Genomic DNA, 12,873 nt, shown 5'->3' with positions numbered 1-12,873 from the left:
AAAATTCTTTCATAATGGGAAGCTTTTTATTCAACAAATAAGACAAAAAAAACATGATTGTGGATTAGCACAAACAGGTATAAGAGGTAAAAAGCAATACAAAAAACATTTTATATATTACAAGTAGGGCTGCCCCTCTTCATCCATTAGGCTGGTTACACACTGCACGCGTCTCATGAGGATGGCGTTTCTGTTGCGTCTCAGCTGCGTGGATTTTTCTGTGTCCCACACACCAGAAGCGTGTCTGACGCGGCGCTGCTCCTGCTGCTAGATAGGCTACAGGGAGGGCTGATCTCGGGACACAGTGCCGACAGATTCAAACTCTGAAAAATGAGTAAGTGGGCTGTCTGTGTAGCTGTAAAGAGCCTATACAGCCTATCTGATGTTGGACCGTCACTCACGTTGTTATTGTAGCCTATCCTACTACCCTTATATAGACTGATTTGATTAAAGCAAGACAACATCGGCAGTATTGACTGCAAAATATGTTCCAGAATATTTCGTTCTGTATGACCAGTGCAACATTTGAAAATATTTTCTCTGAAATTTTGTATTACATTTATATCTACATTGATGTCAAAACCTAGACTTTCAAACATCAAGATGTCATTTAATAATATGCATTTGTGTCTAAATGACATATACACATATTTTTCTATTCTATTTTGCGTGGAAACGCTTCCAACACGCTCGCGTCTCGCGTGAAAAATAGGCATCGGTTCTATTTCTAGCAGGCACGCGTCTCACGCCGGCAGTGTGTAAGCTCTAACCTGTTAACATGGGAGCCGAAATATGAACGGACACGCCACGCGGCTGACACGCTCGCGCAACGCGGGCAATGTGTAACCGGCCTTAGTCAACTAATCGGTCGTGTTGGTCTTAGTCGAGGATTTCTTTAGTTGATTAGTCATTTTTTATGCTTTTTTTTCATGGTGAATGACTTTTTAAAGAAACTTAGGAGCACATCTCTGGTAAACATTTGAAGTGGTGCTTTTGCATGATTCTTTGACAGAGAAACTCAGTTTAACAGATCTGTAGATTAAATCAACTAATTGATATGTTGACAAAAATCATATGAGTCTAAGTCGACTAAGAATTTCTTTAATTGAGGACAGCCCTTATTACAAGACATTACTAATACTGTCGCATCTCTCTTTACTTCAGATTTCTTGCTCCGCTGTCTGTGTTTCATTACAACCACTTGGGTCAATGATAACAGGATACAAGTTTAGAAACAACTTTAAATCATTTGTTTTAGGAACTCAGCAAAGTTAGTAACTTCTTGCCTCTCCACTGACCCTTCTGGGCTCCGCACAAATCTCTCTCAATATGAAAAATATCACAGGTGCTTGCAGGTTTACACTCTACAAGTATCATTTGAGAAGATTTGACTGCTTCATTAATGCCCAGAGAGCGGCTGCGTCCAGACAAACAGCATCATGATAAAAATCGTCACAAGAAGAGAGAAGATCAGCAGAGATTTTTCTGTTACACAACAGAACATTCGGGTCATGCTCACACAGTGAGCCTTGTACTTGGTGGCTCAGTCAAACTCTCACCACATGCTTCACAATAAAAGCGCCTCAGTGCTACATCTCAATATTACTCTTAGAACAGTCAAAAAAAGTGTATTCTCCCTGATGAGGACACAACTGTGCAAAATGTCAGACTCCAGCAGAAATGTAAACAACCATGCATATTAAATATATTCAAAACAGACAACACCAACTGGTTGCTTTTGGCGACATCAGTGACGTAAATAAACTGTAATGCACTGATTCACAAAGTCACGGTCTAATGACAAGGATAATTATTAGCTTAAAGATAACACTGGTTATTAGATAGTTATTAGATCATTGAATACATCTGCTTCAACTATTCTAATGAGTGTTTTTTTAATTCTGTAAAATCCCCTTTGTCCCTAGACAGAGTTTAAGTTAATCCCTGTTAGTGGCTCTCATGTATCACCATTACATGGGCACTTAAAATAAACAAATTCTCTTAAATGATATGACGTGAACGCAGCATACTTTCCGACTATCTAGATGGGGGAACTGTGTTTTATCATGCAGGGAACTGAAAATGTAAGGATTTTGAAAAAAATAAAATAAAGATCAACTGGTATTGATCATTCAAAGAAATAGATGCTTAGTTCTGTGACTCAAATTGAATAAATACAAGAGGCACAAACTATGGCTAAATTGTGGTGCTTGTTGGCCCTGCTCAAATATCATATCATTATATAATACAGCCTGACCACTTACTGGATGGTGAAAATAAACGAGTCAGTGCTCTCTGGAAGACAAACTATACAGGCCTAATGGACACACTTTCTAAATGACCTGAAACAAATCTTTGGCATTTCTATAGTGAAATGTCTTATCGACTGACATACACGCTTATACCATTTATCGGTCAGGGTCTTCTTTTATAAGAAGATGAATTATATCAAAATAAAATCTTTCATGCCCATATTCTACATGCAGTAGTAAGAACTGTAGACCATGTGGGTATTATTAATAGTGATATGGGGAAAAAATGAGGTTTAAAACACAATTTATACAGCAGAGTTAATTGTATCATCTTGTATCACTACCTGACACTCTCAGTTAGACAATGATGGTGGGTGTTGTTGGAGGATGTGGAGGTGTTGGGGAGCCGTTCTCAGATGGACTGTGTCCTAGCAGCAGCTCCTTCTCTCGGGGGCCACGCGGCCTGCTGATGTGCTGGCTGTGAGAGTGGTAAAGCCGCAGGAAAGCCAGGATGGACTGAGCCAGCCACAGAGCCGTCACTCCCCAGAGAGACGCCTGAGGACACAAGAAGGGATTGATTTTGCTTATATAATGAAAACATCAAGGCTATGATTGCTGTGTGTGTGTGTGTGTGTGTGTGTGTGTGTGTGTGTGTGTGTGTGAGCTAATCAGAGCTTCATGAATAGGGATGTTATCTTTCTTTGCAAGAGCCAGAAAAATAGCTACAACAATGGGGGAAAAAAATGAGTGTGCGCAATCCACAAAGCTGTAAAAGTTGCTGTTGTTCGACTGACAGAGATAATAACTTTTATATCGCCATATTTTTTTGAGAGCAGGTACATTTTCCTGGCAACTACTACAACAGCTTCCACATCGACTGAAAATTAATTTGGGAAGCAAATAATACATTTTAGTAGCCTACTTCTTAACTTTTTTAGCCGCCTAATTCTCATTCTCAAAAAAGGAACTTTTTTCAGTCAATATTGATGTACTGTATAAGGATGTGCTTTTTAGTATTTGTAATTTAAAAACAGCCTTTTAATAGGAGCTTTTTATTCAAACACTAAAACAGAAATATGAATGAGCATAATGTCCGTTAATTGTTACTGTGCTAATTCTTATTTACATAGTGAAGGAAGATCTGTTGAATGCTAACAAAATAATAATGCAATACAGTAGTAGATACCTGTAGCACAGAATAGCCCAGTATCATGTCTTAGCATTTTAGAAATACAAATAAAATGAGAACCTCTGTGGGAAAATACATTGTCTGGTCGAGATGCTGTGTTGAAAAGTGGGTATGACTTTAGCTATCTATTGTACAGAATGTGTGTGTTATTAATTGTGTAAACTTGTGAGCGCTCCTACCTGTGCCAGACTGAGCTCATTGTAGAAAGAGGAGGTGTCCACATCCAGGTAAAGTGGAACAGACTGGGACTCTGAACAGCTGAAAACAACATGACAAACAAACATGAAGGGATGAGAAATGATCCACGCTCACAGAATGTTTACCGTTTTGCTTTGCTTGGTTTTGATATCAGTATGTTCAGACAGAAGACTCCTCTAGTTTTAGAAGAAATCTTGGCTGAAAGATCACCAAGTAACTCAACATACAGGATGTTCCACCATCAGATAATGTACCGTACCTGTATGGCCGTGTGTCGTGATCAGTCACTGTGTCACACCAGGAGACGAGTCCCAGAGACAAGATAACACTGGCCCCTCCAGACAGGAAGAGCACACACACGCTCAGCAGCACCGTCAGGAAGGACGAAAACAGGGTGCTAAACAGAAACACACACACACAGACAGCCATCAGACATAATAAACATAGATTAAAAGCTATAAATTGGGAATGTGGGTAGCCACAGAGCTTAAATGATAAGTAGAGTTGATCGAGCGCCAGTAAATTAACTGGCGGCAACTATTTTGATAATTAAATTATCATTTATGCTATTTTTTTAACACAAATCAAAAAGGTTCCTGTTCTTCCAATGTGATGATTTGCTGCTACTCTTTGACATGTCTGATAGTTAAGTGACTATATTTTGGTTTTGGACTGTTGGTCAGATAAAACAAGGCATCTGAAGACAGCATCTTGTGCTCTAAGAAATATTAATGTGCACATTTTTATATATATATATATATATATATATATATATATATATATATATATATATTTATATATATATATATATATATATACACACACACACACACACACACACACACACATACACACATGCATTAGGAGCTAAACATATTTTGGACATAGCTATCTAGGTTTTGTGTAAAGAAAGCAGAGTTATTTCCAGTCTGTAAAATACATTTGAAATAGTACTGTAGCGACCCTGCAGGACTTAACATGTGAGAGACTCTTGTTGGGGTGTTCATGGGGAGAAGATTGTGCCCCTAGTCCAGCTGCAACAGAGTGTCGTTCTTCTCCTATGTTCTTCACTCACTCACTCACTCACTCACTCAATCACTCAATAATGTATCATAATATATTTTACTAAAGCTTTATTTTTATTTTTTAAATAAATGCATTGAAATGCATAACGTTAAATGTATGCCTCCAAAATGTAGTGAAGTATAAAGTAGCCTACGATCAAATAAAGAAGCAGAAGTACGGCAATAACAGAAGTAGGCTAACTGTAGTAGAATTAGGTCAGTAGGCTCCTGCAGTTATCGGTGAGGACTCACTCATCATGACGTCCGTGCAGATAGAAGAGGCACCTCCAACCCTGCGCTGCACCGTACAGCACCGTGAAAATACCGACAAATGTGGCGAATTGGCAGGCAGCCGGTGGGCCCCACTGCTGTACCACCAGGTGAGATAGGTCTTCCGGCTGTCCCGTGAGCTCTTCCCGGTCCTCTGTCCTCCAGTAGCCGATGGAGAAGAGTGCGCAGCGGCCTTTGAAAGCGGAGCCGTTGAGAGCCATGGGGACGACAACCAGTAAGCCCGCTACGATCGACAGGGCGTGAGCCGTACAGTGGGCCAGCAACAGCCGCCGGTCCAGCTCCATGTTACAAGTTAAACAAGAACTAATGTTATACGTTGTTAAAAACAATACCGATTAATGTCAGCACATCCCCGTATATTCACTGGGGTGGTGGTGGTGGGTATTTAAAGAAATCAGGGCGGGGACCAAGTCATGGCTGCGCATTCCATCCGACACACATCACAACGCCCCTCACAGAGAGGAGGCGGCTCAGAGGTCTCACTCCGCCCAAAAGAAAAAGACAGAAATACGAATCATCAATATTATTGTCAAAATCAGAATCACAAAGGGATTTATTGGCAATTAAGTAACACTTACAAGGAACTTGCCTTGGTTGTTGGTGCATACGTAAACATATTTAACATTTATATGAAATAAACAATAAATAGCCTACAGAAACAAATATGCACATATAGTAGGCTATACACGTTATACAATTAGTAGTAGTTACATAACATGATTACTGAGCGTTCCTTGTGGAACTCATATCTAGGGACCACACCAAAAACAAAATAAACAAACGTGATCATTGTTATGGTCTATCTTCTGTTAGTAAGATGTCTACACGTGTTTAGACATCTTACTAACAGACAAACAACAGCCATAAACTGCCCTTTTGTAGACTTGGAGGTCGCTTTATCCCATTGACTTATGTCCACTGTAGTGGACATTTGAGTTTCATTCCTCTCCTTGGAATCGTTTGTGCAAGTCTCTTAATTCCTGCTGTACTGTACAGAGGACATCCTGGGCTTTTCAGTGATGTGTTATTTGATTGGCTGGGAGGCCGGGAACCGCCTCTTTCTTTCAATCCAAAATGGACAGCATAGGAACAAGCACATTTTATGGAAAGATAAGAGATGAGTCAAATATTATTATTTATTTTATGATAATCATATATTTTCTTGTTCATTAAGGTGTTAGGAATCCTATATTGAGTTCTGATAGAAACTACATTATGTATCTTTTGAAAAATTGGCATTTTATGAATGTCAATTATAGTGGACATCAGGACTATCTTCATGTAAATAATGACTCCACATCTACCAAATTTGTCTTTTTTCGTACCCAAATGATCCTGTTGTCCAGTACAGTGGACATTCTTTAAATAAATAAAAATAAAAAAATTGCTAAAATTGTAAGATGTTTTTTTAACCTTAAACAGGTATGGAATCACAAAAAAATCTGATTAGGAAAAACAAAATTTTCCTCGGTTCTCAGGAGGTTATTAATGAGTAGAGTGAAACATCTTTTACACAAACGATCATTGGTAAATTCCTCCACCAGTGACGTAATCGCAGCGGTCTGACTTTACAAACTGATATCTTTTTATCAGCTCTTGCAGATTTAATCAGGCAAACTGATTATCTGGATGATCACTGGTGAAGGGGCTGATTAATGACGCTAATCATCAGTCATTTCAGGCTTGAAAGCAAAATTATAGTTTCACTGCAGACACAGAGATTCCAAGTAGGTTTAGAGACTTATAATTCAGGCACTATAAAGAACTCATGTCCACAGTGCATTATGTCTTTTTAATTGCCCCAGACGATGTCACGGTTTGGTAGAGAGGAATGTGGGTGAAGCTGGGGTGAAATTCTTTTCTGTGGGACGGACAATGGCATCCAGCCTGTAACTGGGAAGAGACCTATTGGTTTTAATGCAGAGCCCTGTGCAGAAAAATCATATTTGGAAAAATCATTGCCACATCAACCTTGAAATATACAAAAAGAGGGAAACTGAAGTCAAAGGTCACCCTCAGGTTGATGCACATTCAATTAAATCCTTTCCAAATTGCCAGATTGAATTACCACAGAATTGAATGAACATGATGTCTGACACGAAAAGTGAACACTTATGAGCCTCATAATGTTGCTATAAAGGGTAGGCTGCCATTCTAGAAACAAGGCCAATACACATACATATATGAAAATCAGTTGAGAATGAAGGAGAAAATGGACTGAATGGATAATACATTCATTGAATACATTACAGTATTTTATGTTATATAACACATGATTTGTCCCCAATTAAAAAGTAAAATGTTTTTATTTACATACTGTATTTCCTTATTTGTATTGGCCTAAAGTTGGTTGGTAACTCCTGACTGGAGATTCAGTCTTCTTCTTCCTCTTCGGATATGTAATATTTTTTTATGTTGTTTATTGATGTTGTTTATGAGAATATGTATATTGAGAGTTTACTATATGTTAAGTTTGTTTTTGTACTTATTTGCTACATATTTGAATAAAATAAATCTATAGCAATTCCATTAATTTGTGCTTTAACAGATCTTATCACAACAGAGCTAGTTCCTTAATGTGACCAATGCTCCAAACAACATCCCTACAAATAATTAATGGAAATAATTTGGCTTTTACTGGAAAATGTTGGGTTTGTTTGCAGTCACAAAATGCTAAAACCCAGGATTGAACCAGCAACCTTTCGACCTTCAGTCTTATCCTCTAGCTCAGGGGTCTTTAATGTTTTTAAGGCCATGGACCCCTTAGATGGAAGAGAGACTGAGTAGGGACCCCCTACTGTATATAATAATAATAATAATAATAATAATAATAATAATAATAATAAATTTTATTTATAAAGGGCATTTCAAAGTACTCAAAGACACTTTACAGTAAAACCATGGTAAGTACAATAAAAGCAGGTGAAGCAATAAAACATATAACAAGCATATTAAACAAGTAAAACGATAGAACCAGCAGCTAACAGTAGATTAGATATATTGTATACAACTGAGTTGCATATTAAACTGGGCCGAATGGATGAAAATAAATTGTTATCATTTATAGCCTACATCATGTTTAAATGTTAAACATACATTTGGAAGGCACAGTGACTTCTTTCATCTTAAGTGTATGGCTACCAAAGTAACCTATATAGAAAGGTTATCTTCAATGTGTAAATATTGCTTTTTTCTTCACAAATAGGCCAATTTATCTTTGCTTTTAATATGTTGGATTCATATTAATCTGAAAATATAAATTAATAATTAACATAGGCTATATATTTTCAGACACATTTTTTAATATAATTTGGCTGTCCCCCCTGCACTAACTCTGTGGACCCCTAATGGTCAGGACCCCCTGTTGAAGATCTCTGCCAACTTTGAGAAAGCTGCAGTGGAGGGTGCCTGAAAAAAATAGGAGGAACATATGGAGTATAGTTGGTAATGTGCTTTCAATGTAAGCAGTCAACTTCACATTGGGAACACATTCATCATTCATCCTGCTGTTATTTATCTGCTTTTTGTCCATTCCCTCCATGTAATCTAACATTTCTATTTCAAAAATGGCCAAACTAGAAAAGTCAAAAGTAAGTAAAGTGTATTGTTTCAGAGGTTTTTGATTAATCATTTATTTTACCTTGTAGGAGCATGACGGCCTGTTGCCGGCATTTGATGGCAAGGCAACTAGAAAGGTAAATTACTTCGATAGCCTTGTGTGTCTTCTTTGATGCGATTTTCTGAAATAATATAGCTATAATGCACACCTTTAAGCAATCAAAAATGTGTCATATGAACCAATTGGCAAAACAATTCACATGCCTTACAAATCGTGCATCTTATTTAATGCACAAGAACATAAAGGTTTCACCGTAGGCCTGCCTCTCGAAAACCACGGAGAAAACTAGCCGCAGTTTTGAAAACGCGGAAAGGAGGAGAAATAAATAAGCGATTTTAAATTGCATTAATTGCTTATTAAAGATTGACCTCGCCATTTGATTGGCATTTGGAAAGATTGACTACGCAGCGTAGTTGGTTGTCAAATTAATGGAGTAGACATTACGCCGCCAGACGATTGGTTTTTAAATGGTGTAACTCGCAATGTGATTTGCCTAGGGCGTGCGGACGGGATATGCGTCTTTACTGGAAAATGCTGGAATAAACCAGCAAAATGCCGAAACCCGGGATCGAACCAGGGACCTTTAGATCTTCAGTCTAACGCTCTCCCAACTGAGCTATTTCGGCGATAGAGCTAAATTAAAATGCATGTCAGATTTGTGGACGGCCAAATACTTCTGCATTATCTTTATTTCCACAATTAACAAACTCATTATGCTAAATCGTGAAACCGCTTCAACCGGTTGACCGCCCTGACAGGTTGACTTTGTGTTCTCTATGGCTCTGGATCATAGACAGTATATAAACGCTCCGGATGACGTAATTTTGACGCCCACATTGAGCGCAGAGGCTGCTGGGAAGGAAGGTCAAGAATCGATGGTCGTGGAAGACATGGGTTTACTGCTGCAAGAAAAGACTACCACTTTGTAGAACTAACTACTGGTACTGTAAAACTACTTTACTATTTCAAATGAGGCATGTACGCCTTGCTGCCTAAAATACAGCGAACGTTACATTAAGCTATGCTTCGGGGTTTTTAGACTCAGTCGGGCTAGCTGTCGTTAGCTGTTGTAGCATTGTTTTCGCTTCATTAGGCGGCCATAAAAGACTATTTCCCGAGGTTCCCCAGCCAAGGCAGGGGTCCGGACTGCCTTAGTGATGTGTTTTTGTCCGTCCCGTGAAGATGGATGAGAAGTCCAGCAGTAACAGCCACCACCGGCTCCTTATCGTCCTGCTCATGGTGTTGCTCTTTGGCGTCATTATGATCCAGTATGTGTGCCCGAGCAGGTCTGAGTGCCAGATGCTACACCAGCTGGGATCCTGGTTTGAGGGCGGCAGTGCAACTGGTTCCCGAAGCAGTGGCAATGAAATCCAAGACGGGCTCCAAAAGGACCCTTACATTGCAGAAGACGGCGCTCTGGTCCGCTTCGTCCCTCGCTTCAATTTCACCATAGCAGATTTAAATCGTGGCGTAGACTTCAACATCAAAGGAGATGATGTTATTGTTTTTCTGCACATTCAGAAAACTGGTGGCACGACGTTTGGTCGACACCTGGTGCGGAATATTCAGCTGGAGAGGCCCTGCGAGTGTCACGCAGGTCAGAAGAAATGTACCTGTTACCGGCCAGGTAAAAAAGAAACCTGGCTGTTTTCCCGTTTCTCCACCGGCTGGAGCTGCGGACTTCATGCGGACTGGACTGAGCTGACCAGCTGCGTTCCGTCACGCATGGACTCACAAGAGGCTCCCGAGAACCTGCCCAGGTTGGTGTAGGGGGATGCTTGGGATGGGAATCTTAATAATGACCTAAGTGTAATAAAACGTTTCGACGTTACGTGTACTGTATGCCACAGCTGTTAATTAAATACATATTTAATTGAACCCTTTTACCTGACCAGTTTGATGCTATTACAGCTGTTTATTTTATTCAATTGATGTAGCTAATTCACCCTCATAGTGAGGGTGAATGGGACGCTTGGAGGAAGTTTCAACACTGTGAGCAGGTGGTCACAATCTGCTTCTAAAAATATTTGCTTTTTCACAAAGTATGTAAAAACATCTTTTTATTTAAAAAAAAGTGGCTAAACTTTGTTCAAATAATTGCAGGAGCTTCTTGCCAAACTAATCCAACAAATCTATTCTCTAAGCGTAACGATTGGTACATCAAATACTTACTTGAATATTTGAAAAAGAATTTAAGAGATTAATTAATAATGAATAAAAAAACATTATTTGCAGCACTAATTCAAATAGATATATTAATTGCAGTAACATCTTGAGGCTATTTGAGTTGGCTTATTACAGACCTAATGTCTTCTTTTCTTCCCAGTAGGAACTATTATTATATAACCATCTTAAGAGACCCCGTATCCCGCTACCTGAGTGAGTGGCGTCACGTACAACGTGGTGCTACGTGGAGGTCATCCAAACATGTGTGTGATGGACGTTCACCAACGCTGTTTGAACTGCCAAGCTGCTACTCAGGAGATGACTGGTCAGGTTGCTCCCTGCAGGAGTTCATGGACTGCCCCTACAACCTGGCCAACAACCGGCAAACCCGCATGCTGGCTGATCTCAGCCTGGTGGGTTGCTACAACGTCTCCACCATGAGTGAGGACGAGCGCTGGGCAGTGCTTCTGGAGAGCGCCAAACGTAACCTACGTGGCATGGCCTTCTTCGGGCTGACGGAGTACCAGCGTAAGACCCAGTATCTGTTTGAACGTACCTTCAACCTGGAGTTCATCGCACCCTTCACACAGCTCAATGGCACACGAGCCTCCAGTGTTGAGGTCCCTTCTGAGACACAATACAGAATCCTCCAGCTAAACCGATGGGATGTAGAGCTGTATGAGTATGCCCGTGACCTTTTCCTGCAGCGTTTCCAGGTGGCGAGGCAGCAGGAGCGCAGGCAGGCCAGGGCGAGGCGGCAGCAGGAGAGGAGGCGTCTCCGTGGAAGGCTCACAACAAAGCAAGGGAGGCAGCTGAAGCCCACAGCAACACCCCGTCAGCCTGTGAGCCTCTCTGTAGTAACTGAGGAGCAGCTGAGGGGAAAGGCTGGTGGAGACACTGTGGAGTCAGAAGTACTACTCCCAGACTGGTGGGATCTGGATGAAAATGGCACCATGGAGGATTACACAGACAATGTGGAGCAGTGGTAGTGACGGGAACAGGCAGTAGGGTTTCTTAATACTAGGTGTGCCAAGTTCTGCCTTGTCTGTTGTTAATGAATCAAATTTATTTTTAGAATATGCCTTCCACTAAATGTTCTTTTTTCTCACCATGAACAAATGACACACATTTTATTTATTGATACTGATTGTATTTCTTTGCCACAACTGACATTCATAATGGAGACATTTCCCTGACAGAATGAAAGGCTGGTCTAGGTACCTGCAATCATTTACCTTTCAGTGATCACACAAGCCTTCTAGACTGTTCTCCTGGCTTTTAAACACACCTGAACTCTTGTGATGTAGCTTGGAATGAGGGGGTGTTTGTGCTTTTTAACAAAGAAAAAACATGTAATACTTGTTTCTATAAATAATATGCTACTGTTTGTGATTTACAATCTATAAGTTTGTCAAATTGTTGTCTTGTCTGAAATGCCTACATTTTAAAATGTACCTGTCTTTTCAGTAACAAAAAAGGATAATGGAATTTCCATAGATACCTCATTGTGTAGCATTAACTGCTAATGTTGTAAAATTACTGAATGTGTCCCAAGTCAAATTTTTTTTTTTTTTTTGTTTTTTACATAAATGTTTTTACATTCATAGAACTGTTCTATTCTTGACATACTTGGACATCTTCTTTCTTTGTCCTTTTGTCTGACCGTGTGCACAAAAGACTGCAAGCTTTTTGCAAACCTCTGGAACACCAGCAGGGAGCGCTGAAATAATGTTAATGAAATCAAAACTTCCTGGGTTGAGATACTGAGGTGCTAGTTGACATCACAGTTTATTCTTCAATTTGGTTGGATAGGATTTAAACCATTTTCAGCGTGATCATCAGAGGCTTTAATAGAGGGATCAGCTGCTCCTAAATTTTAAAGAATTATTCAGCAATACACTGAAAATGTTCAAGACTTCATGGAGGTTATAAGATTGTTCAAAAGAGCGATTCCTTTTTGGATCAGTCACATGCATTGGCAGAGATCGGTTGGGGGTAAGAACCGCGTATATGCTTTTAATTGTCTACCGAAATATATAAATTAAGTTTAAGGGCAGATTTAAATTCGGATTAGACTTTTAACAACCTGAATCC

At 39.7% G+C, this 12,873-nt stretch overlaps 2 protein-coding genes and 1 non-coding gene across 5 annotated transcripts; 1 reads left to right on the top strand and 2 right to left on the bottom strand.

Moving 5' to 3' along the window:
- Positions 1-2,389: 2,389 nt before the first annotated feature.
- On the bottom strand, positions 2,390-5,421 carry zgc:153018 (Transmembrane protein 179-like). Its single transcript, XM_028589586.1, has 4 exons — positions 4,956-5,421; positions 3,899-4,036; positions 3,621-3,699; positions 2,390-2,807 (listed from the first exon to the last, which is right to left on the bottom strand). Exons 1-4 carry the CDS (start codon positions 5,276-5,278, stop codon positions 2,610-2,612), a joined length of 738 nt encoding a protein of 245 aa, XP_028445387.1. The 5' UTR covers positions 5,279-5,421; the 3' UTR covers positions 2,390-2,609.
- Positions 5,422-9,166: 3,745 nt separating this feature from the next.
- Positions 9,167-9,239, bottom strand: trnaf-gaa (transfer RNA phenylalanine (anticodon GAA)). Its single transcript has one exon. It is a non-coding gene; the product is annotated as a tRNA-Phe (tRNA).
- A 193-nt stretch (positions 9,240-9,432) lies between these two features.
- hs6st2 (heparan sulfate 6-O-sulfotransferase 2) lies at positions 9,433-12,385 on the top strand. Of its 3 annotated transcripts, XM_028588932.1 has the most exons (3): positions 9,433-9,554; positions 9,900-10,373; positions 10,940-12,385. In XM_028588932.1, exons 2-3 carry the CDS (start codon positions 9,913-9,915, stop codon positions 11,766-11,768), a joined length of 1,290 nt encoding a protein of 429 aa, XP_028444733.1. In that variant the 5' UTR covers positions 9,433-9,554; positions 9,900-9,912; the 3' UTR covers positions 11,769-12,385. The 3 variants fall into 3 exon arrangements, with proteins under 3 accessions (XP_028444733.1, XP_028444732.1, XP_028444731.1); XM_028588931.1 differs by having other exon boundaries at positions 9,433-10,373; positions 10,943-12,385; XM_028588930.1 differs by having other exon boundaries at positions 9,433-10,373.
- The last annotated feature ends 488 nt before the right edge of the window (positions 12,386-12,873 follow it).

The sequence above is a fragment of the Perca flavescens genome, chromosome 10 (assembly GCF_004354835.1).
Source record: "Perca flavescens isolate YP-PL-M2 chromosome 10, PFLA_1.0, whole genome shotgun sequence".
Classification (NCBI taxonomy): Eukaryota; Metazoa; Chordata; class Actinopteri; order Perciformes; family Percidae; genus Perca; species Perca flavescens.
Note: the sequence above shows the minus strand (reverse complement) of the source record. Positions and strands in the feature narration are given on the sequence as shown.